The following is a 27,780-nucleotide window of genomic DNA, read 5'->3' as shown; positions in this document are numbered from 1 at the left end:
ACTTAAACCCGATCATTATTGTCGCGATTTCTTGATCGCCAGCACCTTGGTATTCGTGGTCTCTGGTGACCCTAGACCTAATCCGTATACAGTTTCTACAATTTCTTGTCCACAAACACTTGATCCCTGACACCCTGATCGTCGTAATAGGATTCCTTTCACGCCGATCGGCATAGACCAGGGATCCCTGGACGTGACCGTCTTATCCCAATATCCGTAGACCTATATCCCAAGGGCCTCTAGACCAGGATCTGATAGAGCCAGTCCCCGTAACCCTTTGCTCTTGTTGACAAACTTCCAGTAGCCTTGTTACATGTAGCTATTGATCCTTTCAGACGTGATTCCTTAATCTTCAATACCTGGAGACCAAGACTTTGGTATCCCTGGTCCCTGTAGTTCTGATCCCTGTAGACCAGGTCCACCTGGACCATGTAACCCTGGTGTGTTTGAGTGTGTGTGTGTGTGTGTGGGTGTACATGTGGGCGTTTCTCCTGCCGCGGTTGGGCGGCGCCTGAGCACCGGTGTTGACTGAGGCCACAGATTGTCTAATTAGATTAAGCGAGGCTTTCGTCAGATAATCATTGAGCCCTCCTGTAGCTCCTGTTTTTGTCCTGCCATGGAGAGCAGCCCGCAGTGAGCTCGCTGAAGGTCAAATTGACTCTCCCGCCGCCGGTCGACGGGACCTCTCGGGACTGTGTGCATGCGTGTGTATCTGAGGAGCGGCGGCAGGGTTATGGGCAGCCGTGGGACGCGTGTCTGCGCCGTCGCTCGGCGTCGCTAATTCCTGCTGCTCACCCGAGGCCATGGGGGAAGTTTGTGTAAGTACCACCTTTCCATTGTCAGTTGTCAGCGGCTAATTATTGGCGCGTGTCATTGGGAAGCTGCTCAGCTGTCTGCGCTATTCCGGGGGGGGGGGGGTTATTTTGTCCTGCACTCACATGCTGACATTTATATTGAGCTAGCTTACCTGAACACAGTCCATGGAAATGCTGGAAAAAAAATCGCCCCCATTTTATGTACGTCTATTTCAAGCTGCCCACGGTGGAAGTTAGCAAAAGCGACGGCGGCCGCGTCCCCGCATCGCCCTGTGCCGTGACTTCCACCTTCCCTCCTTTTTCATTGGGCCCCCCTCCGTTTGTCCCGGCTCGGATTAAGGCTGACTGATTGACACAGATTACGCCGGGAGTCACAGGCGGCAACCTGACACGGATGCAAGTGTCAAAAGATGCCCGGCGTTGGAAATGTGTGTGTGACCCGAAAAGAGCTTTGGACTGACTAAATCGTAATGTACTCATTTAAAAAAAAAAATGTCCTACTTTAACTTCTCTGGTAGTGCACTCTGCTGGATGAGATCAGACTCGCAAATAGAAAACAGACTGTTCAGATCGGAAACTCAATGTCACCTTATTCTTGGGTGCTCAACGGGGTACCCCAAGGCTCTGTCACGGGCCCAATTCTGTTCAGTCACTATGTGAACGACCGATCTACAGTCTGGCCAGATGTTCACTTGCAATTAGATGCTGATGACACCATGCTACATGTTCATGCTAAATCAAAACAAGAAGCCGCAACAAAACTTTCAGCAGCTCCGGCATCTGTATCTCATGGGCTCGGTGAATCTTGTTTACCCCCCCTCAATACCAAAACGACCGTATGTGTGTTCTTCTCTCGTAAGGCAGCAGAGGGCAATAAACTGTCTGTCGTGGTTAATGGAGGGGACTTGGGCCTTGGGACTATGGCTGAAAACTAGCATTTACGCTAAGTCCGGCGCATTTACACCGTTTATCCTTGCGGTGACTAATGTGCACTGTCCCTGCGACGTAAATACAAATAAAAAGATAATGAAAGTGTATCAAAAATTTACCGGTACCCATGGTGAAAGAGTCACAGATGAGGCAAGAAGTTGACTGCATGAAATAGTCCTAGATGCGTTCCTGCGTGCGTTCACAGTCACAGAGTCCACGCCAGCACGCCGCCGCACGCCAGGCCGAGCTCTGAGCGCCACCTCCGAGTTTGACCTCCGAGAAGGGCCGTCCGTCCGCCGGCGCCGCCAGGCGACATGGCCAACAGCTCCTTCCGCGGCGGCAAGCGCGGCCGCCGCGGCTCCGCCTACCTGGAGACCGAGTTCAGCTGCTCGCTCCGGGAGCTGCGCTCGCTCATGGAACTGCGGGGCGACGACGCCCGCGAGCGGATCCGGCACAGCTACGGGGACGTTGACGGACTCTGCGCCAGACTCAGAACCTCTGCCCTCGAAGGTCAATGCCCGCAGTGTGTGTGTGTGTGTGTGTCCTGTAGCGGTTTTTGAGCAGCAACTGTCATGCACTTGACTTTGGAGTCAGCCAGTGCTCCATCAAGCGTTTCCAATTGGTCCCAAAAGACCCTCGAGGAACTCATCAGTGGCGGAAGCGGCTGGTATCAAATTGAATTGCCGTAATTGGCAATTGTCGAGAACGTATGTTGCGTGTCCGCTCACCTAGCATGAATCCTGCACGAGAATGCGCCTGTTGACATTTGCCTGGTTGCTGCCGTCATTAATTCATGAGCGAGAAATCTTGCACACGCTCGGTGAACACCCGCAGTCGCTCGGAAATGTCAGCGACAGTTTGAAAAATCCATCCGACCCCACGTCGCACTTCCTGCGTGCAAGTGTGTGTGAATGTATATACAGTATATGTGTGTGTTGTGACAGCTGGGCGGCGGTCAATAATAGAAGAACTGCGTGAAAGGTGTCGTAACGTGCAGGTGTGCGTGTGTGTTGTGCGCTTTGAGGTCTGGAAGCTTCGTGGGAGGACCTGGAGCGCCGGCGGCAGGCCTTTGGCCCCAACGTGATCCCCCCGAAGAAGCCAAAAACCTTTGTGCAGTTAGTGTGGGAGGCGCTGCAGGACGTGACGCTCATCATCCTGGAAGTGGCCGCCATCGTTTCGCTGGGCCTTTCTTTCTACCGACCGCCGCACGCCGACAGGGACAGTGAGTTTTTCCTTCTCACCCGCCCTGAGCCGTCCCCCTTTTTTCGGTCGTGTCTTCGAGGAGTCAAGCTGTCCCATTTACTTTCGTCTGACGCCTCGTCGAAAAAGTGATGAGTGAACGCATGTGTGCCCGTGCAGGTTGCGGGAGCGCGGCGGGCGACGTGGGCGACGAGGGCGAGGCGGAGACGGGCTGGATCGAGGGCGCGGCCATCCTGCTGTCGGTGGCGTGCGTGGTGCTGGTGACGGCCTTCAACGACTGGAGCAAAGAGAAACAATTCCGAGGCCTGCAGAGTCGCATCGAGCAGGAGCAAAAGTTCAGCGTGCTGCGCGCGGGGCAGCTGGCGCACGTCAAAGTGTCCGACATCGTCGTGGGCGACATCGCGCACGTCAAATATGGTCAGTCGGGGGGCTAGGACCGCGAACCGACTCCTAACGAACTAACTGACGCCCAGTTAACAACTCACGGAAAGGAAAGTGACAGATGGACTCGTTGACCGCCTAACTAGCTTCATAGCAAACAAGCTAGCTAGCCGATTACTATCTCGGGACTACCGGAAAAAGACAACGGACAGACCAACCAACCAACCAACCAACCAACCATCAAACTACTGAGCTAAGTTAGTAACTTACTGAAGGACGAGGTGAGTGACGGGTCTACGTATCATCTGACCAAACAACCAGAAAAACAAACTGACCAGTGAGCCGACTCCGCAACAGAGTGACTGACTTGCCGACCAACTGACCAAGCAAGCAAGAAAAACGGACTGACTGACGGACCAAATGACAACCAACAACACCGACGGTGACGATCAACTGACTGACCAATGGATCGACCTCCCAAACGCGTCAAGTTTACCGACTTACTGACTGCCCAGTCAACCAGGTCACTTGGTGAAAACCAGCCAGCCAGCAAAAGCATCCAAACCGACCGAGTGGTTGACCAACTGACCGAGTGACTGAGCAAGCGACACCCGAGCAACTTAAGAACAACCGACCGCAGTGGTTTTACTGACCGACGGACTGTCCATAAGACCAAGCGACACACCGACCGTCCGACCCCGTGCCTCACAACAACCTCCCAACCTTCCTGACAAGCGACTGACCGATGATCTCATCCTTACCCCGACAAACCATCTACCAACCATCTACCCCGACCCGACCGACTAACTGAGAGACCAGCGGACCGGCTCCGCTAAGACTTTCTCCAGGATTCTCAGGGTAGTTCCTGTGCCGCGGCGGTGTCTCCGTTGCCGTGACGGTGCTGGCTGTTCTCCAGGCGACCTCCTCCCCGCCGACGGCATCCTCATCCAAGGCAACGACCTGAAGATCGACGAGAGCTCCCTGACCGGAGAGTCGGATCACGTCAAAAAGAGCGCCGACAAGGATCCCATGTTGCTCTCAGGTAGGTGCTCCCCCGATTCGGGTGGATGACGGCGTTTGGACGGTGGGTTTCGCTCGCGTGAATCGAAACTGTTCCCGCCAGGCACTCACGTGATGGAGGGCTCAGGCAAGATGGTGGTGACGGCGGTGGGCGTCAACTCTCAGACGGGCATCATCTTTGCTCTGCTGGGCGCCGGCGAGGAAGGCGGCGACGGAGACGACGACAAGGCCGGGAAGGAGAAGAAGAGGAAGCGGAAGGAAGAGCGCAAGAAGAGGGAGAGAAAGGAGAAGAAAAGTACGGGCGCCGAGTCCCCTCGCGGTTCCTCGCGGTTGGTAAGGCCGCGGCTCACGGCCCCGCCTTCTTTCACAGGTAAAAAGGAGGAAAAAGCCAAGATAGGTGAGCGCCACTGCAGCCAGAGCCAACCGCTCTGGTTCTACGTTTGAACTTGTCCCGAAGCATCTGTCTGTCGATCCAGCCGTCTACAAATTCAAGGGAAGCTTTCGGTCAATGGACCAACCGTCCGTTATCGGAATGAAATCAATCCATGGTTGGAAAGGCCAGTTCACAAACTCACTATGTTGATGTCCGCCGCTGGCCTTGCCTTCTTGTCACTCCACCACACGCAATTTTGATAGATCCGGCCATTGATAACCAACCAAGCAATCGTCCAACTCGGTCCATCGATCAGACCTTTGACCACCCAAACTAATCCCGTCCTTGCTTGTCCTGCGACAAAACCACGAGATGTACAATGTCATGGATGTGTTTCTGGCCAGGTCCTCAGACGGACGGGTTCTCGTTAAGGTTCCGGGGTGCTCCGGAACCACGTGGCACCCGTTGACCCCCGACCCCCTCCAACCCCTAACTCCCATCTACCGAGACAGCCACACCCTTCCCCCAGCAGCAGGTGCTCCTGACTCCGTTGATGGTGATTAGGAGCAAGCAGATTAGCTCACTTAAGCTCAGCGGCTTCTTTCTTTACTGCCGACTGGCCTGCTGCTGCTTTCTTCTTCTTCATGTCCACTAATAACCTGTTGGGATCAAGCAGGGAGGGGTGACAGCTTTTGCTGTCACCCCTGGTTAGCCTGTGTTCAAATAGCCCGGGCTCCAAAAACGCACCGAGCTGCGGTCTTTCCACTATTTTGATCTTTTCCTGTGGCCGAGTGCCTAAAACACGGCGCATCCTCCATCAGTTCTCTACGAAACCCGAATAAGCGAGGCGCTTCAATTTTCATCCCAGGACAATGCGGTGTTTTGCCGGCAGGGAAGAGCAAGGATGGCGCCGCCGTGGAGACGGAGCCGCTCAAAGACGACGCGGAGCCCGAGAAGAAGAAAAGCAACCTGAGGAAGAAGGAGAAGTCGGTCCTTCAAGGGAAGCTGACCAAGCTGGCGGTGCAGATCGGCAAAGCAGGTACAGATTTCCGGCCTCTGAAATGGCAAACTGTCTCTGTAGCACCCCTTGGAAGGTTTGAAAAATTCCACCTACGGAGCCAGTTTCCCGGAGTAACACAAGGAGCAAGTAAGTACCAAGAGACCAGTCCTTGAAATCTGCCATCTGAGCACTTCCGGGGGCCCTTCAAAGAGGTTTTGAAGATTCAGCCCCTGAAGCCAGTTTCACCGAGTGGAGCCAAAGTCGAGTTTGAAGACTCTTTGGCACCTTTTCCATCGCCAGGCCTCTTCATGTCCACGCTGACCGTCATCATCCTCATTGTTCGCTTCCTGGTGGACACCTTCTGCATCCAGGGAATTCCCTGGACTGCCGAGTGCGTGCCCATCTACCTGAAGTTCCTGGTCAAGTTCTTCATCATCGGTGTGACCGTGCTGGTGGTAGCTGTGCCCGAAGGTCTTCCTCTGGCCGTCACCATCTCCCTGGCCTACTCCGTCAAGGTTTCTCACCTTCCCTCTGCATAGCCTACAACAACGGAGTTCCTCTGGGAAATATTTCAAGTCCCTTTGTTTTCTTTTTAGAAAATGATGAAGGACAACAACCTGGTGCGCCACCTGGACGCCTGCGAGACGATGGGCAACGCCACCGCCATCTGCTCCGACAAGACCGGCACGCTGACCATGAACCGCATGACAGTGGTCCAGGCCTACGTGGCCGGCTGCTACCACAAGAAGGTGCCGGAGCCCGCCTTGATACCCGCCAAGATCTTAGACCTGCTGGTTCTTGGGATTGGGGTCAACTGCGCCTACACCACCAAGATTATGGTGAGATCTTAAAAATAGGCTTTCCATTCAGGACCTTTGAGCTCAGATGAATGGACGCTGCCGAACTAGGATCCAAGTCCAGAGCCTTCGTGCGCTGCTGTGAGGCCAACATGTTGCACGCCGAGTGACAATGACCGGCCCAATTGCTGGAAACGGGGCTCACCTACTTCTCGAGTTGATTCCGCATTCTTTATTTTCTGCAGCCCCCCGACAAGGAGGGCGGTCTCCCTCGCCAGGTGGGCAACAAGACAGAATGTGCCTTACTGGGACTGAGTTTGGACCTGCAACGGGACTACCAAAGCGTTCGCAACCAGATCCCAGAGGAGAAGCTCTTCAAGGTGTACACCTTCAACTCGGTCCGGAAGTCCATGAGCACCGTGCTCCGGAACCACGATGGCAGCTACCGCATGTTTAGCAAGGGAGCCTCCGAGATCCTGCTCAGGAAGTAGGTCCCCAGGAACGGACCGATACCGAGTGCCAAGGGGCTTACGGGCGAGCGCATGCGTGATGTGACCGAGCAAGACCGCGAGGCTTGATTTCGAGCCGTGACCTGACTGGACTCAACTTGCTTGACTTGCGCCACGGTACCTCGGGACTCGCTTGAAACTTGACGGTCTCGAGAGTGACTTGCCCCCTGCCGCGCCCCGACATCCCCGTGACCGCCCGCGCCGTCCTCGCAGGTGCTGCAAGATCCTGACGGAGAACGGCGTCGCCAAAGCCTTCAAGCCTCGCGACCGGGAGAAACTGATGAAGACGGTCATCGAGCCCATGGCGTCCGAGGGCCTGAGGACCATCTGCCTGGCCTATCGGGACTTTGGCGCCGCCGACCGACCCGACTGGGACGACGAGGCCGACGTCCTCGCCGGACTCACCTGTATTGCCGTGGTCGGCATCGAGGATCCTGTCAGACCTGAGGTACCCGGGAGAGAACTTGGCCGCTTTCCGCGCTTTTACGATCGGAGATGCAGCGCGGAGCAAACGCCGATTGCGGCCGACCGAGTCGTCCTGGTGTGCCGGCCTCACTCCGGGCCGGGTTCTTATTATTTTACTTCAAAGGCAGTCCTAAAAGTTGAAGGAGCTGATGTTTAGCTGGCCCCCTTCGACGACCCCCAGCATCTAAGTCACGTTTTTCTTTTGTTTGGTAGGTTTGTTGATGCGCAAAGCATTTGTTTGTGGCCAAAGCCGCTTTTTGTGTTCTACTGCCGATTACCAGAGGACGGAAAAAGCATTTTTCCGCTTGGGTAGATTTGATGCGTCGGCTTCTATTCAGCGCCGAAGAGTCTTGAGGGGTGGTCCTGTGATGTCATCAGGTGCCGGACGCCATCAGGAAGTGCCAGCGCGCGGGCATTACGGTGCGCATGGTGACGGGAGACAACATCAACACGGCGCGCGCCATCGCCAGCAAATGCGGCATCCTGCAGCCAGGGGGCGACTTCTTGTGCCTGGAGGGCAAAGAGTTCAACAGACGCATACGCAACCAGCTGGGCGAGGTCCGTATACCCGAGCTGTCCGGACGTCCGTCCGTCGGTCCGTCCGTTTGTCCACTTTTGCTGTCGTCGTCGCAGATCGAGCAGGAGCGAATTGACAAGATCTGGCCCAAACTGCGAGTCCTGGCCCGCTCGTCGCCGACTGACAAGCACACCCTCGTCAAAGGTCAGGAAAAACAAAAAACGAAGGCCGCTCGCCTTTGTGGCTCCTTTGGATCTGAGGGGAAAGGAGGGCTTTGTCATCCGTCGCGTGACATGACACCTTCTTGTGACCTTGTCCAAGTGGAGCCACAATGAATTGCCCCTTTCGCCCCTAAAAGCTGGAAAAACAAAAAGATGAAAAGCAATTGAATTTCGCCAGGGAAATGATCAACAGTGCGGATTCACCCCCCGACCCCCCCACGTCTTTTCGTTTCCAGGCATCATCGACAGCTCGGCGCTGGAGCAGAGGCAAGTGGTGGCGGTCACCGGAGACGGCACCAACGACGGGCCCGCCCTCAAGAAGGCCGACGTCGGCTTCGCCATGGTAACCGATGACGCTGGTCCCAAACGCGCTTGAAGGACTAAAAGGGCGAGCCAAGCAGGATCAAAGACCGGGCCACCTGTCGGCAGGGCATCGCCGGGACGGACGTGGCGAAGGAGGCGTCGGACATCATCCTGACCGACGACAACTTCAGCAGCATCGTCAAGGCGGTCATGTGGGGCCGCAACGTCTACGACAGCATCTCCAAGTTCCTGCAGTTCCAGCTCACCGTCAACGTGGTGGCCGTCATCGTGGCCTTCACCGGCGCCTGCGTCACGCAGGTGCGGTGGCGACGGCGGCGGCGGGGGAGCCCGCTCCGTCCTCCGTCATCTCACGCCGGGTCCGCCTCCCCTTCTCCGGCAGGACTCGCCCCTGAAGGCGGTGCAGATGCTGTGGGTCAACCTGATCATGGACACCTTCGCCTCGCTGGCGCTGGCCACCGAGCCGCCCACCGAGGCGCTGCTGCTGCGCAGCCCCTACGGACGCAGCAAGCCGCTCATCTCGCGCACCATGATGAAGAACATCCTGGGCCACGCCGTCTACCAGCTGGCCGTCATCTTTACGCTGCTTTTCGGCGGTCGGTCCCGGCGCCTGCACGCCCCCCCACCACCACCCCGAGTGCAACTTGTTTTTTGCGCGCAGGCGAGCTGCTGCTGGACGTGGACTGCGGGCGCAACGCGCCGCTGCACGCGCCGCCGTCGGAGCACTACACGGTGGTGTTCAACACCTTCGTGCTGATGCAGCTCTTCAACGAGCTCAACGCCCGCAAGATCCACGGCGAGAGGAACGTCTTTGACGGCGTCCTCAGCAACCCCATCTTCTGCTCCATCGTCGTCGGCACCTTCCTCATTCAGGTTGGCAAAAACACCCCACGCAGATTCGGGAACGGCAATTCTCGAGGACCGGCGGCACCTGCACGGTTGAGAACATCAGGCCGAAAAAGACCACGTATTTCGTTTGGCCAGTAGGTGGCGCCACCGCTCAAACGAAAAATCGATTTGTGGCCTTGTTGTGGTGGCCTTGCCTCGGAACAGGTGCTGATTGTGCAGTTTGGCGGCAAGCCCTTCAGCTGCGTGAGCCTGAGCGTGGAGCAGTGGCTCTGGTGCGTCTTCCTGGGCTTCGGCAGCCTCCTGTGGGGGCAGGTGAGACCCCCCAGCGGCGCCAAACGCCGCCAAACGCCGCCTGAGCGCCCTTTCTCCGCTCCCAGCTGGTGTCCAGCGTGCCCACCCGCTGGCTGAAGTTCCTGAAGACGGCGGGCCACGGCACCAAGCAGGAGGAGATCCCCGAGGAGGAGCTGGAGGAGATGAAGGACCCCGACGAGATCGACCACGCCGAGATGGAGCTCAGGAGGGGCCAAGTGCTGTGGTGCAGAGGCCTGCAGCGCATACAGACGCAGGTCACCCTCTCCTTCCTTCCTTCCTTCCTTCCTTCCTTCTTATCGGGGAACGAAAAAAGTCCAGTTTGAGGATGAGCATGACATCTCATCACACGTCACAAAAACATTTTTTTGCGTGCATGTCAAAGTGTGACAGGACACCGAAAATGATGTCGTGATAATGTAATTCCACTCCCTGCCACCAGACGGCGGTATATTAGCACATTTGACACCGCTTACATTGGAAAGAAGACGATGAGTGAAAACCGCAAGTATTGCGGGCCCAGCCTGGTTTTGGCCGACAGTCTTCTGAAGACGATCTTAAGCGCCGGCCCGAGGTTCGCGTTCTAAAGTACAGTCGTGATGGGAAAACGAAGCTTCATGAAGCACCTTTTGGACTCCTCTAGATGAGTGCAAAGGAAAAGCATGAAAATTCCACTGCATCTTTCAAGCAAGAGCGCTTCATCAATCACAAGTGCTTCATGAAGCTTCGCTTTTCATCTTTGGGGGGGTGACTGTATGTCAGGTCACGCCCCTCTGAAGGCCCGACGAATCGGTACAAGATCCAGCATGCGCTCGAATCAAATCTCCTCGCCAGTTGAATGACGCCTCTGTCGGAAATTCAAACGTGGCCCTTTGACGGTCTTTCCAGATCCGCGTGGTGAACGCCTTCCGCGACAGCGTGTCCCCGTACGAGAACCTGGAGACCCCCGAGTTGCGCAGCTCCATCCACAACTTCATGAGCCACCCCGAGTTCCGCATCGACGACTCGGAGCCTCACATCCCCCTCATTGACGAGCTGGAGGTCGAGGACGAGGCGCCCGCCAAGCGCAACTCGGTGGCGGTCGCCAACAACGCCCCGCCGGAGCGCCCCCTACTGCCAGCCGCCCACCTCAAGGACCAGCAGACCCCTCGGGCCAGGGCCGCGGGTTTGATCTCGGCCAATTGCGGGGGGGTGCCGCCCTGTCCCGGGAGCCCCCTGCACAGCTTGGAAACATCGCTCTGAAGGAGGCGAAAATGAAAAACGGGCCACCTGATGGGCGGGGGGAGCCGGGAAGAAACGGTCTTTGCGTGACCTCCCATGACCTCTCGCGGGTGTGCTTTAGCAGAAGGTGACTTGTTAATCCTAAAAATCGCTTAGATATTAACGTGATGGATCCGTGAGCTCGTGTTTGTAGGCGGCCAGGTCGGTTGGTGTCTTCTTTGTATGTCGTGTGAGTTTTTGTCAAGAAAGAAATGGAACTTAGGTGACGGTTTTCACAGTCAAAAGGAAGGAAGAGCTTCCGTTATCTTCTTATTTGAATTCAAAAATTGGAAGGGAAACAGAAAAACATACTTCATGCTTGAACGTATATTCACTGTCATTCATTCATGGTTTCATTTTTATATATGGAATGTCCACATGACTTGAAATGATACGTTTATGGTCCTTTTTTAGTCATTAAAACATCTCTTTGAATTGAATATTTAGACTGCATTTTTATCCGCACGTTTATTTTTTGATTTTTTAATTCAAGGGATATTTTTTTTAAATGAATAGCTTTTGTCAGTTTTACAAATTTGGGAGTTTTCATCAAGTGTGATTTAAACATACTCGTCGTTATGATGGGATAATTGTTATAAATTCACTTTTGGAGCCTCATTTCATTTTTAAAACAACCAATTGGCCTGGTCAATTGTAAATGAGGTGAAATCAAGAATTTGAATAGTCTTAGTTTTACAAAAATCAGGCAGAAATGTGTTCTAATAAGGTAAAATTGAATATTTTAATGCCATTCTCATTTTCATCGCAAACATAATTAGCCAATTATTTGGTACATTTGAAAAATGTTGATCTAACCAATATTTTGAACCATTTCCACTCAATAGCCATCGAGCACGTGGCCTCGATAGCCCTCTAGTGGACGTCCTGCGTTAGAGAAATGTCAACAAGCTACACTATGTTGACATTATTGCCATCTAGCGGTGTACTAAGAGAATGCAACAACCTCAGCTCAAAGCGGGTGCATGAGTGACCACACTTCGCAATAATACTATTTTTTTGTCGATGTGACGAGAACATGTCAACCTAAAGGAGTTCTTGTGTTGCACTCCGTGCAATATAATTAGCGCTTGCTTCACATTACGTAATAGAAATTACGTTGTTGTGACAGAATATATAGGTTTTGACAAATGGTTAAATAAAACGTTGCGTTTTTAAAATACCCCGCCTCTTGGCCGAAGACAGTTGGGATAAGCTCCAGTACGCCCGCGACTCTCTTCAGGATGAACCGCTCACATCAAAGTTCAAAGTCAACTTTATTGTCAAATATGCTCTTTATACTTTTTAAAAGTAAGCTCAAAAGATACCGGGAAGGTACCAGCGGCACTTCTGGTTTGCGTGTGACGCCACGCGCTCCCCGTCCAATCACGATTGCTTCCGTGTGACGTCATTCGCCAACATGGCGGCGGACTGGAACCGAGGTAGATATTTGTTTGTTTTGACACGTCCGAATCGGGAAAAGAATCACGTTAATAACTACACCTCACCGTGCTTTTAAGTTTCGATTTACGATCATTTCCATCCCCCCAAAAAAACAAATAGTAGAAATACGGTTGCCACGTAGGTCGCCGTAAAACAAGACTCGAAATTGACGCGTTTGTTTTTCCATCTGGCGAAGTGTTCGTGGCGCTTTTTGAACTAAACACTTGTCCCTTTAATTTAAACGTACGCCAGGCCGCGTGGAGGCATCTGATGTCGTGTGTGTCATACGATGAAGTACTGTGTCATAGAAGCTGCGACGTGTTTATCCCGCCAGGGCATGGCTCGGTGGAGGACATGCTGGACGTCGAGAACAAGCGTCTGGCTGACAACTTGGCCACCAAAGTGTCCCGACTCAAATCTGTAAGTAAATCGGCCACACTGTCTTCAAATTAGGCTACTCTTACTTTAGAACAAGACTACTCGCGTTAACGTAAAAAGGTCTCTATACAATACAATACAATACAACACAATACATGCTGATTTATATGGCGCTTAACAAGACGATTAACGTAAAGTAAAATAATAAACACAACACATAACACAAAACACGGACAGTCGTGCGGTCATAACCACTTTTCCGTCACACGCTTTGTTGTTTGTAGCAGTTTGAGATGGAAGACCGTTGTTGAAGTTACTGTTAAAACAAGAAAATGTTTTCAACATCGCAACATTATTTATTGCGCGTGACAATTTGAAATATTGGTACAGTTAAAAGCAAGCATCATGAAAGTTGGCCTCCTTGGTTTGCTTTCGCGGGCCGCATAAAATGCGGCGGGCCGGATCTGGCCCGAGGGCCTTGAGTTGGACACCTCTGTTGACTGCCGGTTGAGAAAGTGCGAAACAGCCGACTGATTTGTTTAATTGCGGTTGCCAATCGTGATCACAATGAATTGCGTAACCCCAGACCAGCCCCCCCTCACCCCCCCAACCCACTGTAACCGCTCTCATTTTTGGTCAGCATCACTGCAATGTGAAATGTTAGTTGTTCATTTTGAGTTAAGCAAGATGGTGGCCGCCATTTGTAAGCGTGTGAAGCCTTCCCTGACAGCTGGCGTACGACATTGACAGAGAGGCCGACGATCAGAACGACTACTTGGACGCCATGGTGAGTTCAAAGCGATTGTGTCCGAAAGTAGGAAAGCGGCGGCGCATTTTTGACATAATGTGCCCGCTCCCGCCAGGACTCCAACTTTCTGGGCAACACGAGCCTGCTGGGCGGCAGCGCCAAGCGCTTCTCCAACATGATGCGCTCGGGACGCGACAACCGCCGCATCATGTGCTACGTCACCATCGGCCTGGTGCTCTTCTTCTGCGTGCTCTACTACATCGTCACCAGGATGCAACGCTGAGCCACAAGACTGCACAGGGAGGGGGGGATGAGGGGGGGGGGGGAGAGAAACAAACCAAGGCGAGTCATGGAAGCGATCTGCAGGGGGCAGCAGAGAGTGCGTGAGCAGCAGCTGGGAACGAAAGACTTTTTTTTGTTTTTTTTTGGGGGGGGGCGCCATCCAGATTGAAGAAATGCGGATTCGTTTTGGTTCAATTCTAGTGGTTGTGTACAGTTAAATTTCCTAATGACATTACAGTTGACTATAAAGTTTGTAAAATACTTCATGACATATTCAATGTAAATGTTCCTGTTCTGCAGTTGGCAAAAAGACTTGATTGCTGCATATTTATTCTTACCTTTTTAGTTTGTATCGATGTTTTAGAGCTTGTCAGCTGGCTTTTCAATTCCATTCCGCTTTTGTGTTGACTCTTTTTTTTGCAAATAAATGGGTCAATTGTGCATTTATTTTAAATATGTACTGTACAGGGTTTAAATCAATGGCCCCGCAGTGAATGACTGTCACTAATATGATGTGCGCTTCATATTTATGTCAAATAATTTTGATCACCCTGAATGTTAGTCTTTTTTAAAAAAGTCAAGTTTTATTGACATTTACATGTTGGGAATTTCAGAATAAGACGCATGTGTTTCATGGTAACGCGAAGCGGAAACGATCGAGTCTCTTCGGCCTCGCTCGGCTTTTTCCGGTGACTCGTTGACGGGACTTGTGGAAAAACAAAGCGCGACGCGGCTTTTTCTCTCCGCTCGGGCCTTGGCATTGTTTCGAAGAAAACATAGTCGTCGTTTGGTTTTTCCCTTCAAATGAAGTGAGCTCATTCCCGACCGACTCCCGAGTCCTTCCTCGGCGTTCCCCGTGGCTCTTCGGTTAATTTCGGCTCTCGTCGTGTCTTTCGCCGGAGGAATGGACGAAGCGGAGTCGGCGACGAAGGCGCTCGGGTTGCACGAACCCCGTAGGCGGGCGGGCTCGGATACCGAGTCGGACGCCGAAGTCTCCACGATGGCCGTCATGGCGGCGCCGGAAAACATCGACGACGCCGAGTCGGCTTTCGCAGGCAAGGCGGCGAGCTCCGAGCTAGCCGACGGGGGCAGGCCGCATCCCCGCGCCGCCGAGTGGCGCTAAAAGTCAAAAAAATTGCCCCACTTCCTGCTTCTCACAAGGGGCTTGTTCTTTTCCGTATTTCCTGATACTTGCAGTTCGTCGGCATCATTACAGCTTCTCAAAACAATTGTACACTTCGCATCACAAGAAAATGGAAGTACAGTATTTCTAAACAAGTAATCTTGTTGTCAAAGTGTCTCCGGACCCCGTTTACTTTTCCAGTCATTTAAGTATTACGGTAATCGTACGCCGTCTGACTTAGTTTTGACTAGAAGCTGTGCGCTCATTTTTATGTTTCGTGATATAACCGCAGTTCGCCGGCATAAAGAGTCAAGAATCAAGATTCATCCAAATTTACCCCACAAAATTTCGTTTATCTATTTAGTCAATTTAACTTTGCCCCAACCCCACCGGGAGGTTTGCCCTTATCCGTATTTCGCTGAATTTTCGCATCATTCGAAAATGTGTTCAATCAAGATTTAGAGCAAGAAAATGCTGCTGACGTGTCATAGTTCCGCTGCTCTCCAAAAGTCGCCTAACCAAAGTCTGTTTCTTCATTCGGTCATTTGGAAATTGTGGCGACTCTCGAACCTGCACTTATCAACCACTAAGATTGTGTTGACATAATTTCATATTTAGTTAAAAATTCATATTTATGTTTTTTTCACAAGTGTTTTTGATTCTGCTTATGTCCCGGCGCAGAGGTCTCCACGGTGGCGGTGGAAGACGTTCAGGCTGCAGACGACAACGTTTTCACCACCCCGGTGGATGCGGTGGAAAACCTTCCGGAACACGTGTTGGTACAGCTGAACACACGTACAGTATACACGCCGTAGACTCAACTCAAGTGTCTCTCTCAAGAACGTGAAAACAACCCCCGCGGCATACAAAAGTGCCGCACATGGGGCAAAAAGAATTTATATAACAACAAACCATCAAACAAATTCATAATTCAGAGCGTAGAAAGCACAAAAGCGGTCCAATTCAAAATCAAGTCTCATCCTGGGTCAAAAGCCAAAGAATAAAAATGAGTTTGAAGACGATCCGACGGTAATCCGCATAGCAGCGGAAGGAAATGCCACGTTTCCTTAAGATGGTACCCAAAGGGCGCAGAGACAGTGAGAACAGCAGAGGCCCCGGAATTGAGCCCTGTGGGACACCACACAATCAGTCATATACAGCCATACGTGTGTTTGAATTTCTGTTTGCTCCTCACAGAGTGGAAGAAGCCCCCTGGAGCTGGCTGAGGGTCTGAGCGGCCAGAAGACCACCCTCATCGTGGTCCACACCGACACGACAGTTGGACAGCAAGACCGACTCAAGTCTGCGTCTGCCATCTCGACTGGTAAACGCGAAACGGCGCACTCTGCGCGTGTACGTGCGCTAGCGTGTTTATCGTCTCCCCCGGTTGGATCGCTCAGGCCTGGCGACTCCGCCCACCCCGCCGGCTCCTCCCCAGGACAAAGACCCCGCCTCCAAGTACAACTGGGACCCGTCGGTATACAACAACGAGCTGCCGGTGCGATGCCGCAACAGCAGCGGCGTCCTCTACAAAAGCCGCCTGGGCTCCGGTGAGCGGATAAAGCGTTTTTCCATCGTCCGCTTTGAATTTTGCCGAACATTTCCGCTTTGCGCGTCGAGGCGGGAAAGGGCGCTGCATCAAACACGATCAGCGGTGGTTGACGCCCACCGAGTTTGAGGCTCTGGCGGGTCGCGCCAGCAGCAAAGACTGGAAGAGGAGCATCCGCTACGGAGGGAGGCCTCTGCTCTGCCTCATACAGGTCCCGACACGTCCGTGTTACCGTCCGTCCGTCCGCCCGCCTTATACTCGGATCTTATGTGTCTGCGCGCAGGACCGCATCCTCAACCCCCACGCCGCCTCGTGTACGTGCGCGGCCTGCTGCGACGACATGGCCCTGGTGAGGCGCCGCCGATTCCCATACGATACGATTCGCGTGATTTGATCCAATTCTGATTTGATATGAAACGATTGGCCGCATATTGTGGTTCTGCCAGTCGATATGGCTAATTGTGTTTTTGTTGTTCTCAGGATGGAGACGCCCTGGAAGCCGAGAATATCGCAATGGTAATTCTCTGGAAAACAAAACGTAAAAATCTCCAAAAGCGCTGTCTCGCGCCGCTTGTTCCAAACGTGATGTCGGTGTCCAACAGAACGGCCCAGTGCGGCTCTTCGTCCCGTACAAGCGAAGGCGGAAGGAGACCGAAGCGCCGGCCGTTCCCGCCAAAAAGGAAGTCCCTGCCAACAAAAATATCACACTGAGCCCAGGGACCACATGTGAGTCACATGACCCATGTCCAGGGACGTCCTGGAACCAAAATCCGGTCCGGGAATAGACACTTGCTGAACGATTCTCATCGATTGCAGGGGTGGTGGGGGCGTGGCCTTCAGTGAAGGGGCGTGTCCGTTGTGTGCTGAAACGTCCTCCACGAAGTCACTTCAGGTCATGCGAAGAGTTTTTTTTTCGGTTCTCCTCTTGCAGTCACGGTGTCGCCGATGGGTCAGATCACCCCGTCGGGGACGTTGTCTTTCGAGCGCTCGCCCAGCAGCGACACGGCCGCCGCCGCCGCCATCATCTCGGACGCCTCGGCGCAGAGCGAAGTCTACGCGGACACGGCAGGTAATGACAAGCTTGAGTTGCTTTCACGGGCCACATAAAATGATGCGGCGGGCCGGATCTGGCCCCCGGGCTTTGACTTTGACACCAGTGGCTTGTAGGATACGATTCACTCCGAATTCCGGCGACGATACGATTCACTCTGACGACAGTGTCATATTTTTTTTTTCCGGCGTGGTTGTCCGCACTATCCGAGGAATCTTTTAATTGACCGATTAATCGATTAATCCGATTAATCGATTAATCGGCGTTAAGCGAGGCCCGAATGACTTGTCTCCCGTGCCGTCAGTGTTGACGGCCTTACCGGCATTGGCGCTGTGCCCCCAAGCCAAGATGGCGGTGGCGTCCCCTTCGCCGTCGCTGGTGGGTGCTCTGGAGGTGGGGCCTGTGGCGGGGGCTACCTTGGCAGTGGGGCCGCCTCTCTTGAGCGGTGCCCCCGCCGACGCCTGGCAGGGCCTGGAGGAGATGGCCAACACCCTCATGAACAACGCGCAGCAGCTCAAAGCCTTGATCGAGCAGGCCAAAAGGGACAGTAAAGGACACAAGGAGGTAAGGCCGAGGCCCAATGATCACTCCCAACAACCGAAGCTTCGTGAAGCACTTTTGACTCCTGGCGACGGCGCTCTCGGTTTAAAGACGGAGTGGAATTTAAAAACCTTTCAATTGCCCTAACTTTTATCTTCAAAGCAAGAGCACCATCTAGAGGAGTCAAAAGACATCACAAGTGCTTCACGAAGCTTCGTTTTCACTGCGCGTGTTTGTTTGTGTTCAGTGTGCCGTCAGTCAGTCCTTCCAGAACCAGATAACATTCCAGACGCCGCCGGACGACTCGCAAGCCAAACGGAGCAACGACATCGCTGAGGTCATCCTCAATGTAAGTTTTCCAAACTCAAAGTCTGAGCCTCATGCCGAGTCCAAAGCCATGAATGAAAATGAGTTTGAAGGCGAGTTTGAAAGACGGACAGCGGGGGGGGGGGGGGGGGGGGCTGCCGAAGATTCATTCCAAAGAGAGGGAGCGGCAACGGAAAAGCCTCCGCTTAGTCCTCACAACATCCACCGGCGTCTGATCTCGTGGAGACCCGAGGCAGCTCCGAGAGGCCGACGACTGAAAGGGCCCGCTTGTGTGGTCTTTTCAGCAACTGTGCGAGAACTGCGGCCGCGTGGCCCTCAGCGAGTGCACGGCCTGCCGCAAAGTCAACTACTGCTCCACTTTCTGCCAGAGGAAGGTGAGTGGGCGGGGGGGGGGGCAGACGCACGTTCCAAGTTTACGCGGGTGTACGCCGGTTTCTTGTTTTCACATTTTGAGTACGAACGACGACGTTTCGGCTCGAATCAAGTTTTGAAATCTCCAAGCGAAAGGGGATCGCGGAAGAACCCCGTCGCCGTGGCCACAACTAATGACGCAGCCTGGCTAACGGCTCGCCAGTTCCTATCCCGCCGCTAACCTGAGCTAACAACAGCCAAAGACACCCACGGCACTCACCGGGTCAGGCCCCGCCCTCCGAAGCCACGCCCAGACGCGACGTTGTCGAACGCGAGGACCCCAAGTGGACGCATAGACCTGCTTGCGCCTCGATTGTTCAAATCTATTTTTAGCCAAGCAATGAGCTAATTGGTAGCGCGCTAACCAGCGCCACGAAAAATGGTCGATCGCCCGTCCGGCTCCAATGCGGGAGGTCGACCTGGTGAGGACATTTCCCGTTTCCCCCTTGCAGGACTGGAGAGATCATCAGAACAACTGCTTCCAATCGGCAGGAGGCGGGGCCGCCCCGGAGGACCAGCCAATGGCGGCCCTCGGCGTGGACAAAGTCAAGTGAGAGGGCGTGGCCGGACCCGCCCCCGCTTGAATCCTTCCTCACCGTGGCGGGACAATGTGTGTAGACACACACACACGTCTTCTTGCCAAAGTGACTTTATTGGAGGTCAAAGATGTAAAATATTTTTTGTTTGTTGTTGTTGTCGTCATCGTTTGGTGCCAAGTATGAGTTGAGTCACTCAAACTCGGTTGAAGTTGTCGATTTGAGTTGTTGTCCACGAACTCAAAATTCATTTGACCTCTTCAAGGTCAATCATTTCATTGTGTGACGTGTTTTGATACTCAGTTCGTAGTTCATATTTTAAAAATGCAGTTCTTGGACCATGAAATCAATTCATGTTTTAATTGATTCTTATTGGAACTCTTTTTTTGTCGTTTTTTGGGCCAAAAAAAAAAGATAAATTAAATCAGAAGTCGAGCTAAATAAGTAGAGATGCTCTGAAATAATGCGTAAAAAGTCAAATTCTCAAAATAACAAATGTCATGAAATAAAGAAATGGTTGATATTTCTTTCATTTTGGCATTCGGCCCCATTCCTGCCCCCCCCCCAAAAAAAATCCATCTTGAAATAAAAAATGACATACAAAAAGAAATTGCGTTGAAAGCTTTTATTGTGAAAAGATTCCTGACTTAGAAAACCAAAAAAGTTCCCCATCTACAGTGCGCTAGCAAACCACGACAGCACCGAAGAGCGAGCGGGCTCATGCGGCGCCGCGGCGGCAGGAACAGTAGCAGCAGCAACAGTAACAGCAGCCGCGGCGCAGGAAGTTTTTGAAAAAGCGTCGGAACTCTGCGTTGAAGGCGGTGTAGATGACGGGATTGAGCGCGCTGTTGACGTAGCCCAGCCACGTGGCCACGCTCATGGCGGCCGGCGGGATCTCGCACGCCTGGCAGCGAGCGCGCACGATGTGCAGCACGAAGAACGGCGTCCAGCACAGCAGGAACACGCCTGAAACCCCCCCCCCCAAAAAAAAACACCCCCAAGGAAAAAAAAAAGGTCAGAATGAAGTCCAAATGTGCACCTTGGACGCAGCGTCGGGTGGTTCAAAACGTTTTTTTTACTAGCGGCGTGAAAGGGGCTTTCAAAAACAAACTCTTGCGCGGAAGGAAGGAAGATTTCACGCCGGCCCTCGCATCTGAGCAGTTTTACACGCTGTAATTGGCTTTCGGGATTAAGGCGGGGCAGGATTAGCCGCCGCATGCTAAAGGGAAGCACTTCTCCGCATTAGCGCTGCGCTAGCCGCTATTAATAGCCGCAACTTTTCCCGCCGAGTTGTTCCGCCGCCTGAACACGCAAAGATGGCGCCAGGACGCGGACGGCGGCACCGTGCGTCAAATGGAGGCCGTCTCGCGTGCGCAGGCGGGGATGAGGTGGCTTGGGCATCTGATTCGGATGCCTCCTGAAACGCCTCCCTGGTGAGGTGTTCCGGGCATGTCCCACCGGGAGGAGACCCCGAGGAAGACCCGGGACACGCTGGAGAGACTATGTCACCCAGCTGGCCTGGGAACGCCTCGGGATCCCCCGGGGAGAGCTGGAAGAAGTAGCTAGGGAGCGGGAAGTCTGGGCTTCCCTGCTAAAGCTGCTGCCCCCGGTAGAAGATGGATGGATGGGAGAATTTGGCATTTATGGAACGAAATTTGGTTGGGCCGGCATCAGTAAACTTGCGTCGCGTGGCGGCCACGGGCCATCGGGCCGCTGTTCGTGTTGAACCCCGAATCTGGGAAATGGGCCGTTTTCCACGCAAAAGCTATCCCTCCTCTCTTCCAATCCACCCCCGAAAGCAAGAAACGACAGCTTTTGCGTCAGGACTCCAGTCCGCGACAGTGGGGGGGGGGGGGGGGTCAAGTTAAGGTATTGCTGCGTACCTACGACCACAGGCAGCACCTTCATGGCCTTCCTCTCGCGGGTGTTGATCTTGGCCCTGCTCCTGCGCCGAGGTTGGGGGTTGAACTTGACATCGGCGAAGCTGACCGTCGGCGCTCGTCCCGAGGACGGGGGAGCGGCGGCGGCGGCGGCGGCGGCTCGGTCGTCCGGCTCCCGCTCGATGACGGGCGGTAAAAGCGGCGGCAGGCCGACGCCTCGGTCGGCCTGCGCCCGGCGGCAGGCCTGGATGCTGCTCCTGAGCTTGGCCTTGCGCGCCTCCTCCCAGCGCCGCAGGCCGCGGAACATCCCGCAGTAGAGCAGCAGCATGACGGGACACGGGATGAAGAAGGAGCACACGGACGAGTACAGCACGTAGTCGGCGTTCTCCAGCTTGCACTCGCCGGGGCGCCGACCCGCCACCTGGTTGACGCCCAGCATGACGGGGGAGGCCACCGCCAAGGCCAGGAGCCACGTGGCCGACAGCAGGACGGCCTGCCGCAGGTCCACGTGCTTGCGGTTGTAGTTGAGCGGGATCAGCACCGCGATGAACCTGCCGCAGAAACACAAGGCCAAGCTCGCCGGCGGGAACCGAGCTTCGTTCGTCACCGATGGCAAAACGAAGCTTCGCGAAGCACCGCTGAGACTCCTCGACGCGGCGCTCCCGCTTTCAATGGAAAAAGGTGCGCGCAATGGGAATGTCCACTCCGTCTTTCAACCGAGAGCGCCACCTCGAGGAGTCAAAAACGATTTTGGGATTCACCTGGCGCTTTAAGAGGGGGCGGGGCTGCCACTGACAGGTGACTATAAATAAGAGGCATCGCATTACGTTAATAATGGCAAGCGCTTCATGAAGCTTCAGTTGTCCATCGGTAGTATTCGGGTTCACCAAACGACGACAAAGCGGACGGACGTGTTCATCGACGCAATAACGTTATTTTGAGATCTAAATGATGACGTAACGTATCGATTATGGACGGATGGGGGCGCTTGTTGACATTAAGCGGTTGGTGCACCGGGCAAATAATCGAGGTTTAGTGGTTCCTTTAACCTTCTGTAGGAATTCCACGAGCGCTTTGCTTTTTCCGGGTGTTTTTTTTGGGGTGGGGGGGGGGGGGGGGCGACGGCACCACTTGTACAATGGCCGTTAGCTTCTTTTTGCACTTGGATGACAGCAGTGCTAATTCCGCGGCTTCGTTAGCCCATCGATGGCATTTCCTAGCATGCGCTAGCATTCAGCAAGCGGACATTTGGAATCGACGATTGCAAATGTTTTATGTTGACTTTGACGGCAAAAAAAAAAAAAAAAAAATTCGTGTGTGGGGGAGGTGGGGGGGGGCACTGTAACGGCGAGGCGGGGGTACCTGTCGACGCTGATGGCGCACAGGTTAAAGATGGAGGCGGTGCACAGCATGACGTCCATGCTCATCAGGCCGTCGCAAACGCCCGTGCTCAGCGTCCACACGCCGTCCTGGAACTGCAACACGCGCGCAAGCGTCAAGGTGACGACCATCGCAACCACAACATTAGCCAGCACGCCCCCCAAATGGCCCATCGGCTGCCATGACGTCATTCCTGCTCAAAATCGGGCCTTTTTCTGCTCCGTCTTTCAAAACGGCGCCTTGAACACTAACTTGACGACCTCGTGACCTGAAATTCGATTTAGTTTGTCCGTTTCCGAAGCGAGGCTTTGACTTTAAACACCTCAAGATATATGAGCGTCGTCGTTATTTCACATTTCCCGCAACTCATGTAAAAAATAAAATAAAAATCTCTCTCTCTCGGTTTTTTTTTTGGTTACATTTTGGTAGTAAACGAGACAAGACCTCGGAGTAGACGAAGAGGGGCAGCACGAGCACGGCCAGCAGCAGGTCGGCCACCGCCAGGCTGACGATGAAGTAGTTTGTGGTGGTCTTGAGGGCTTTCTCGGTCAGCACGCTGACGCACACCAGCGCGTTGCCTCCCACGATCACCGCGATCAGCAGCACGCCCAGCACCAGAGCCGCCACGTTGTGGCCCCGCACCGAGGGAGACGGCGAGCCCCCGGGGGCGGCGTTGTCCGTCATCTGCTGCGCCCCCCTGGCCCCGCCCTGGGGCTCTCATGAGAACGAAAGAAGATTCACAAAGCGCTCTCGGTGGACGATAAACCGAAGGAAAAGTTTCCTTCAAGAGCCGCCGGCGTTGCTGAAAAGGAACATTTTCAGACCCCCCCCCCCACCCAAAAAAAACCCCCCGCCTCTCTCGGTGGCGCCTGCGTTTGGCTCGGAGTCCGCCGAGGGCACCGGGGCCAAATGACACAATGAAAGCCGCTTACCGGCGGGCTTCCTTCGGCAACTTGGACGCGCGCGCGTGCGCGCTCGCGCATGCGCAACGCGAACCACCTCACGTGACCTGCTTTCAAGTCGGACTTGAGCGTCTTGCGTGCTTCGATTGCACCTGCGCTCTTTTCTTTGTCAAAACAAGTTTCTTTTCATGCTTTTATTTTTTTTTTATTCAACTTTATACTGCTACAATTGCACCATTTCTTAAAAAAAAAAAGTTTGGAGACATGAGAATTAATTGGAAACGACAAACGCGCGCACTCCTGTACATTCACAGCAACCGCAAGCGGCCACCGGCACATTCACAAACATTCTCCCAACCCAACGGCGTCCTTTTGAAGGCGCTGCGACATCAGCCCAAGCCGCCACCGCCGCCGCCGAGTAGGACGTGAGGCCTGAGCAGTTCCAGGATGGGTCCGCGGGGGGCGCCGGCGAGGCAATGGGCCTCGTCGGCGTTCAGGCCGCAGGAGCGAAGCGTGGCCAGGGCGTCGGCGAAGCCTCGGCGCCCGCCGTGCGCCGTCATCACCGCCACGCTGACGGGACTGCCCAGGACACCGAAACGACTTCGCATGGCGCCGAGCTGTGACCAGAAGCGCTAAGGGGGGGAGGACCGCTGCATCGGTGAATTCGGAACTCGTGCGGTTTTTGGGAGATGAGTTAGCGTGATGAGTTAGCGTGTCGGTACCTGCGCGGACTCGGCGGCCGCCGCGGCGATGACGTCGTCGACGCACAGCAAAACTCGGAGTTGCTCGGACGGGCTGGACCAGGTTTGATGGCCCAGCAGCGACGACGGGACGCCTGCAACATGGCGGCGCCGGCGCAAAGTCAGACCTCGGCCTTGGTTTTTGGTTAGCGGCGAGATTTGAGTTGATTCAAGTCAAACAAAATATGTCGCTTAAATATTTTTAGTATGATTATGAAATGGAAATATTTTGCTCTTTTCAACAAAATTTGGAAAAATGCAAATCGGATTTTCTTTTTTTCATCGAGAAGAACTTTTCAAGTTGAATAGCATAACCGTTTTATCGACGGATCATTTTGCTGACTTGAACTCGTGGATCCATCAATCAATTCTTTTTTTTTTATTTTTTATTTCCAGGTCTGTTTTTTTTTTTTTTTTTTTTTGTCACTCCACATGGCGGCGCCTGCGGCGTAGCCCTCCGGCGCCACCATGGGGACAACGCACCTCTTTGCCACACCAGCGCCACTTCCTCCGGCTCCGTAGACAGGAACAGCTGCACTTGATTTTCAAGTAAACTCTCCACAAAGTCCTCCCCATCCGAAAAGCAGAAGCGGCTCACTTCCAGACCTGCGGGGGCCGCGCGGCCAGTCAACGACAACAATCATTTTCTTGCCAACTCAAAATTTTTTTTTTTTTAGGGCGATTAGAAACATAAAGCGGATCAGATAACGGATTGATGCATGTGTGTGGTGTTGACTGCCCCCCCCCGCCCCCCCCCCCAAGACCTACCGTAATGTTTGGTGCTGCTGACGATGCGAGCACTCTGCCGCTGCCGTCGCTCGTCGGTGGTGATGAGAAGCACGTCAAAAAGCAACGACTCGCTAGAATTCGCTTCCACCAGGTGCCGATTCACACTCTGCAGTGCCTAAAAAAAAATTTTTTTTTTTAAATGTTGAAGGACAAACTTTTTTTTTTCCAGCCTGTCAACTCCCATCGTCCGGTTGTCCCCGCACCTGCAGCAGTGGGAAGGCCACGCCCACACGGTGCACGTCACCATCGTCGGCATCCTCCAGCACGGCCGAGCACGAGATGGCCACCACCAGCGCGTGATCGGCGTCTTTCTGCACACGCATTAGTTTCGCTTTTAATCACCATAATGACTTTTTTTTTTAAATAATAAGTTTCATGTTATTTGTTTGTTTCTTTGTTACCAGGAAGTGTTTTCAAGAGGGTAGAATCATAAAACGCCAGAAGATGACGTTTTATTTTTGGGCAACAACTTAAAAACCTTTTCAAGGGACTCGAGGACCCTTTACTCTAATTCATGAGGGCATTTAAACTTTTAAAATGGAGTAAAATAAAAACCGGAAGTCCTTCGCGTGCGTGCGTGCGCTTGACTTTCGACTCATTTTGCCCCTTTGAGTGCGCGTGTGTGTAAATATGGAAATGAAGGCAGACATCGAATGAAAAGAAATCGTTTCACTTGTCCGATATATTTTCGATTGACAATTATATCAGCTCAACAAGCAGACTAAAATTAAGGCCGATTTCTTCTGACTGTAGTGCAATTCCGTTCGCCCTTCCCCTTTGTATCGAACGATGAGTCCAATGTTTATTTTTCTTTTCCTCTCGGTGTGGTTTGGTCACATGACGTCTTTGGGGGGCTTTTTACCTGTTTCACGTCAACGTTCGCGACGGTGGAGACCATCTCCGCCTCCCTGTCGACTCTTTGCCGGCGAAGGCGGGTAAAAAATACACGAAAAGTCACTCCTGACACCGAAGGAAATAAGAAAATGGTCAGAAAAGTTGCTCGGCATACGGCAAAAAGTTCACTTCCGCCTTTACTTGCCACCTCGTCGTCTTCCTCCTCCTGATTGGTGGATGACAATAACATTAGCTCGTCATTACCGCCACCTACCGGCTTTCAATGAAAACGATTCTGCTCATTAAAAATAATCCAAACGTCTTTCAAATTCATCAGCCATAAATCGTATCGCTCCACGTCGCCAGAGTTTAAAAACGAGTAAAGTGAAACGATCTCCTTAAGAATCTCGCGCGATGACGTTTCCCACTTTTCAAGAGCGTAGCCACGCCTACGAGGTGGCGTGTTTATTTGCCAACTAAACAAGTCAAACGGCAGTTTTTGCGCCTGGTTGCTAAACTTCTTCCACAACCGATTGCCTCGCCTCGGATGAAGGAACCGTGGACTTGACTTGACTTGGAACTTCATCGGAGTGCCGTTGCGGAGTTTCCAAACAAGTTTTCTTTACGGACGCCACTTGTTCGCTTTGGAGCAACATTCTTCAGCTCAGGTGTGTCCCGTCTTCGTGAGCTCAAACACGATTGGCTTGTCTGTCACCTTCAGCGACCACACTATCAGGTAGACATTTGCTCCTGTTTTGATTTCCGCCACAGTCCACTTAATTAGTGTGTGACTGGCGACCGAACTATTGGGAACGGCTCCAACAAGAAAACGTTGCGACCTGTCAATCATAACCGCCTCATATCTTGGGCTTGGCAAGCCAAAACAATGGGCACACATGCCTCCTGATCATGATCCGTAACTCTTTCTCACGCTCCTGTTGTGGCAACAAGCAACATACCTGTCAACTTTTCGCAGCGCCAACCTGTATTAACTACCCCCAAAAAACCCCAAAGCATTTTATATGTCAAAATAACGGCAGAAAAAAAACCCCACGAAATTTTCAATGATATTTCTTGTAGATCTCCATAATACGATGTCTGGTTAATGTCTAATCATCATTCTACTTAGTGGCATTACTGTGTTCAGAGTTGTTTTCCTTTTTGGAAAAGTTACCGGAAAAGAAAGCATTTGAGTAGACTAGCACCGTTCTGGGCAAAAGCAAACGGAACTACCTGTTAGGGCAGCATGTCCAAAGTCCGGCCCGCGGGCCAAATCCGGCCCGCGGTCGAATTTCATCCGGCCCTCGGCCCCCGTCATAAAATCAGTGCCATCTGGCCCGCAGGTTGGGCGCAATGGAACACGTGTTGCATTGACTGAGGTCTCGTAGACTGGTGAGTGATGTTTCATAGAGTACTGCTTCCCTCTAGTGGCTAAATGAGTAATAGCATTCACTAAATGAGTAATAGCATTTAGACACTAGAGGGCATCACTCACGAGTTAACAAGACATCACTCCGTGTTTATATTGACTGATATGTCATATTTCAAATTCCTGTTTCAAATGAACCAAAAGAAATTCTTAAGATTGTTGAAATTAAAATAAAAATGGAAATGTGAAACAGACTGGCTTACTAAAATTTGTTGAACAATATTGTTGTTCAATGTAAAGAATGTCAGCCAAGGTCGGCCCCCCGACATTTTACCACATAAAATCTGGCCCCCTTGGCAAAAAGTTTGGACACCCCTGTGTTAGGGGGTAAACCCCCCCCCCCAAAAACCTGGACATTTTCTGAATCCGTATGATTTGTGCAATACGGCCATATACGTAAGATTCACCACAAAATCCGTATGAACTATGGCTAAACCGTACGAGTTGACGGGTATGAAGCTAGCGGGAGATAGA

The 27,780-nt window shown here is 52.9% G+C and overlaps 5 protein-coding genes across 8 annotated transcripts; 3 read left to right on the top strand and 2 right to left on the bottom strand.

The window, feature by feature from the left end:
* The first annotated feature begins 555 nt into the window (after positions 1–555).
* LOC127597381 (plasma membrane calcium-transporting ATPase 1-like) lies at positions 556–11,407 on the top strand. 3 transcript variants are annotated; one of them, XM_052060369.1, is made up of 21 exons: positions 556–818; positions 1,951–2,255; positions 2,770–2,967; positions 3,105–3,362; positions 4,243–4,368; positions 4,450–4,641; positions 4,717–4,743; positions 5,612–5,758; positions 6,020–6,234; positions 6,316–6,558; positions 6,762–7,003; positions 7,239–7,473; positions 7,869–8,048; positions 8,124–8,211; positions 8,465–8,571; positions 8,658–8,849; positions 8,932–9,145; positions 9,211–9,422; positions 9,603–9,710; positions 9,776–9,964; positions 10,596–11,407. In XM_052060369.1, exons 2-21 carry the CDS (start codon positions 2,060–2,062, stop codon positions 10,947–10,949), a joined length of 3,723 nt encoding a protein of 1,240 aa, XP_051916329.1. In that variant the 5' UTR covers positions 556–818; positions 1,951–2,059; the 3' UTR covers positions 10,950–11,407. The 3 variants fall into 3 exon arrangements, with proteins under 3 accessions (XP_051916329.1, XP_051916331.1, XP_051916328.1); XM_052060371.1 differs by lacking the exon at positions 4,717–4,743; XM_052060368.1 differs by having other exon boundaries at positions 4,450–4,743.
* A 943-nt stretch (positions 11,408–12,350) lies between these two features.
* On the top strand, positions 12,351–14,231 carry LOC127597561 (BET1-like protein). The gene is made up of 4 exons (XM_052060663.1): positions 12,351–12,406; positions 12,742–12,827; positions 13,516–13,572; positions 13,649–14,231. The coding sequence occupies exons 1-4, from the start codon at positions 12,385–12,387 to the stop codon at positions 13,814–13,816; spliced, it is 333 nt and encodes a 110-aa protein (XP_051916623.1). The 5' UTR covers positions 12,351–12,384; the 3' UTR covers positions 13,817–14,231.
* A 210-nt stretch (positions 14,232–14,441) lies between these two features.
* LOC127597560 (deformed epidermal autoregulatory factor 1 homolog) lies at positions 14,442–19,843 on the top strand. Of its 2 annotated transcripts, XM_052060661.1 has the most exons (13): positions 14,442–14,870; positions 15,620–15,717; positions 16,136–16,262; positions 16,339–16,488; positions 16,559–16,698; positions 16,771–16,836; positions 16,968–17,003; positions 17,090–17,213; positions 17,419–17,556; positions 17,843–18,102; positions 18,326–18,427; positions 18,690–18,779; positions 19,269–19,843. In XM_052060661.1, the coding sequence occupies exons 1-13, from the start codon at positions 14,720–14,722 to the stop codon at positions 19,368–19,370; spliced, it is 1,584 nt and encodes a 527-aa protein (XP_051916621.1). In that variant the 5' UTR covers positions 14,442–14,719; the 3' UTR covers positions 19,371–19,843. The 2 variants fall into 2 exon arrangements, with proteins under 2 accessions (XP_051916621.1, XP_051916622.1); XM_052060662.1 differs by lacking the exon at positions 18,690–18,779.
* Positions 19,844–19,962: 119 nt separating this feature from the next.
* On the bottom strand, positions 19,963–23,615 carry LOC127597541 (D(4) dopamine receptor-like). The gene is made up of 4 exons (XM_052060644.1): positions 23,057–23,615; positions 22,595–22,707; positions 21,236–21,783; positions 19,963–20,318 (listed from the first exon to the last, which is right to left on the bottom strand). The coding sequence occupies exons 1-4, from the start codon at positions 23,294–23,296 to the stop codon at positions 20,071–20,073; spliced, it is 1,149 nt and encodes a 382-aa protein (XP_051916604.1). The 5' UTR covers positions 23,297–23,615; the 3' UTR covers positions 19,963–20,070.
* Positions 23,616–23,770: 155 nt separating this feature from the next.
* On the bottom strand, positions 23,771–26,164 carry LOC127597546 (cytosolic 5'-nucleotidase 1A-like). The gene is made up of 6 exons (XM_052060651.1): positions 25,906–26,164; positions 25,247–25,354; positions 25,023–25,158; positions 24,738–24,860; positions 24,237–24,349; positions 23,771–24,146 (listed from the first exon to the last, which is right to left on the bottom strand). Exons 1-6 carry the CDS (start codon positions 26,125–26,127, stop codon positions 23,904–23,906), a joined length of 945 nt encoding a protein of 314 aa, XP_051916611.1. The 5' UTR covers positions 26,128–26,164; the 3' UTR covers positions 23,771–23,903.
* Positions 26,165–27,780: the final 1,616 nt, after the last annotated feature.

The sequence above is a fragment of the Hippocampus zosterae genome, chromosome 3 (assembly GCF_025434085.1).
Source record: "Hippocampus zosterae strain Florida chromosome 3, ASM2543408v3, whole genome shotgun sequence".
Taxonomy (NCBI): domain Eukaryota; kingdom Metazoa; phylum Chordata; class Actinopteri; order Syngnathiformes; family Syngnathidae; genus Hippocampus; species Hippocampus zosterae.
Note: the sequence above shows the minus strand (reverse complement) of the source record. Positions and strands in the feature narration are given on the sequence as shown.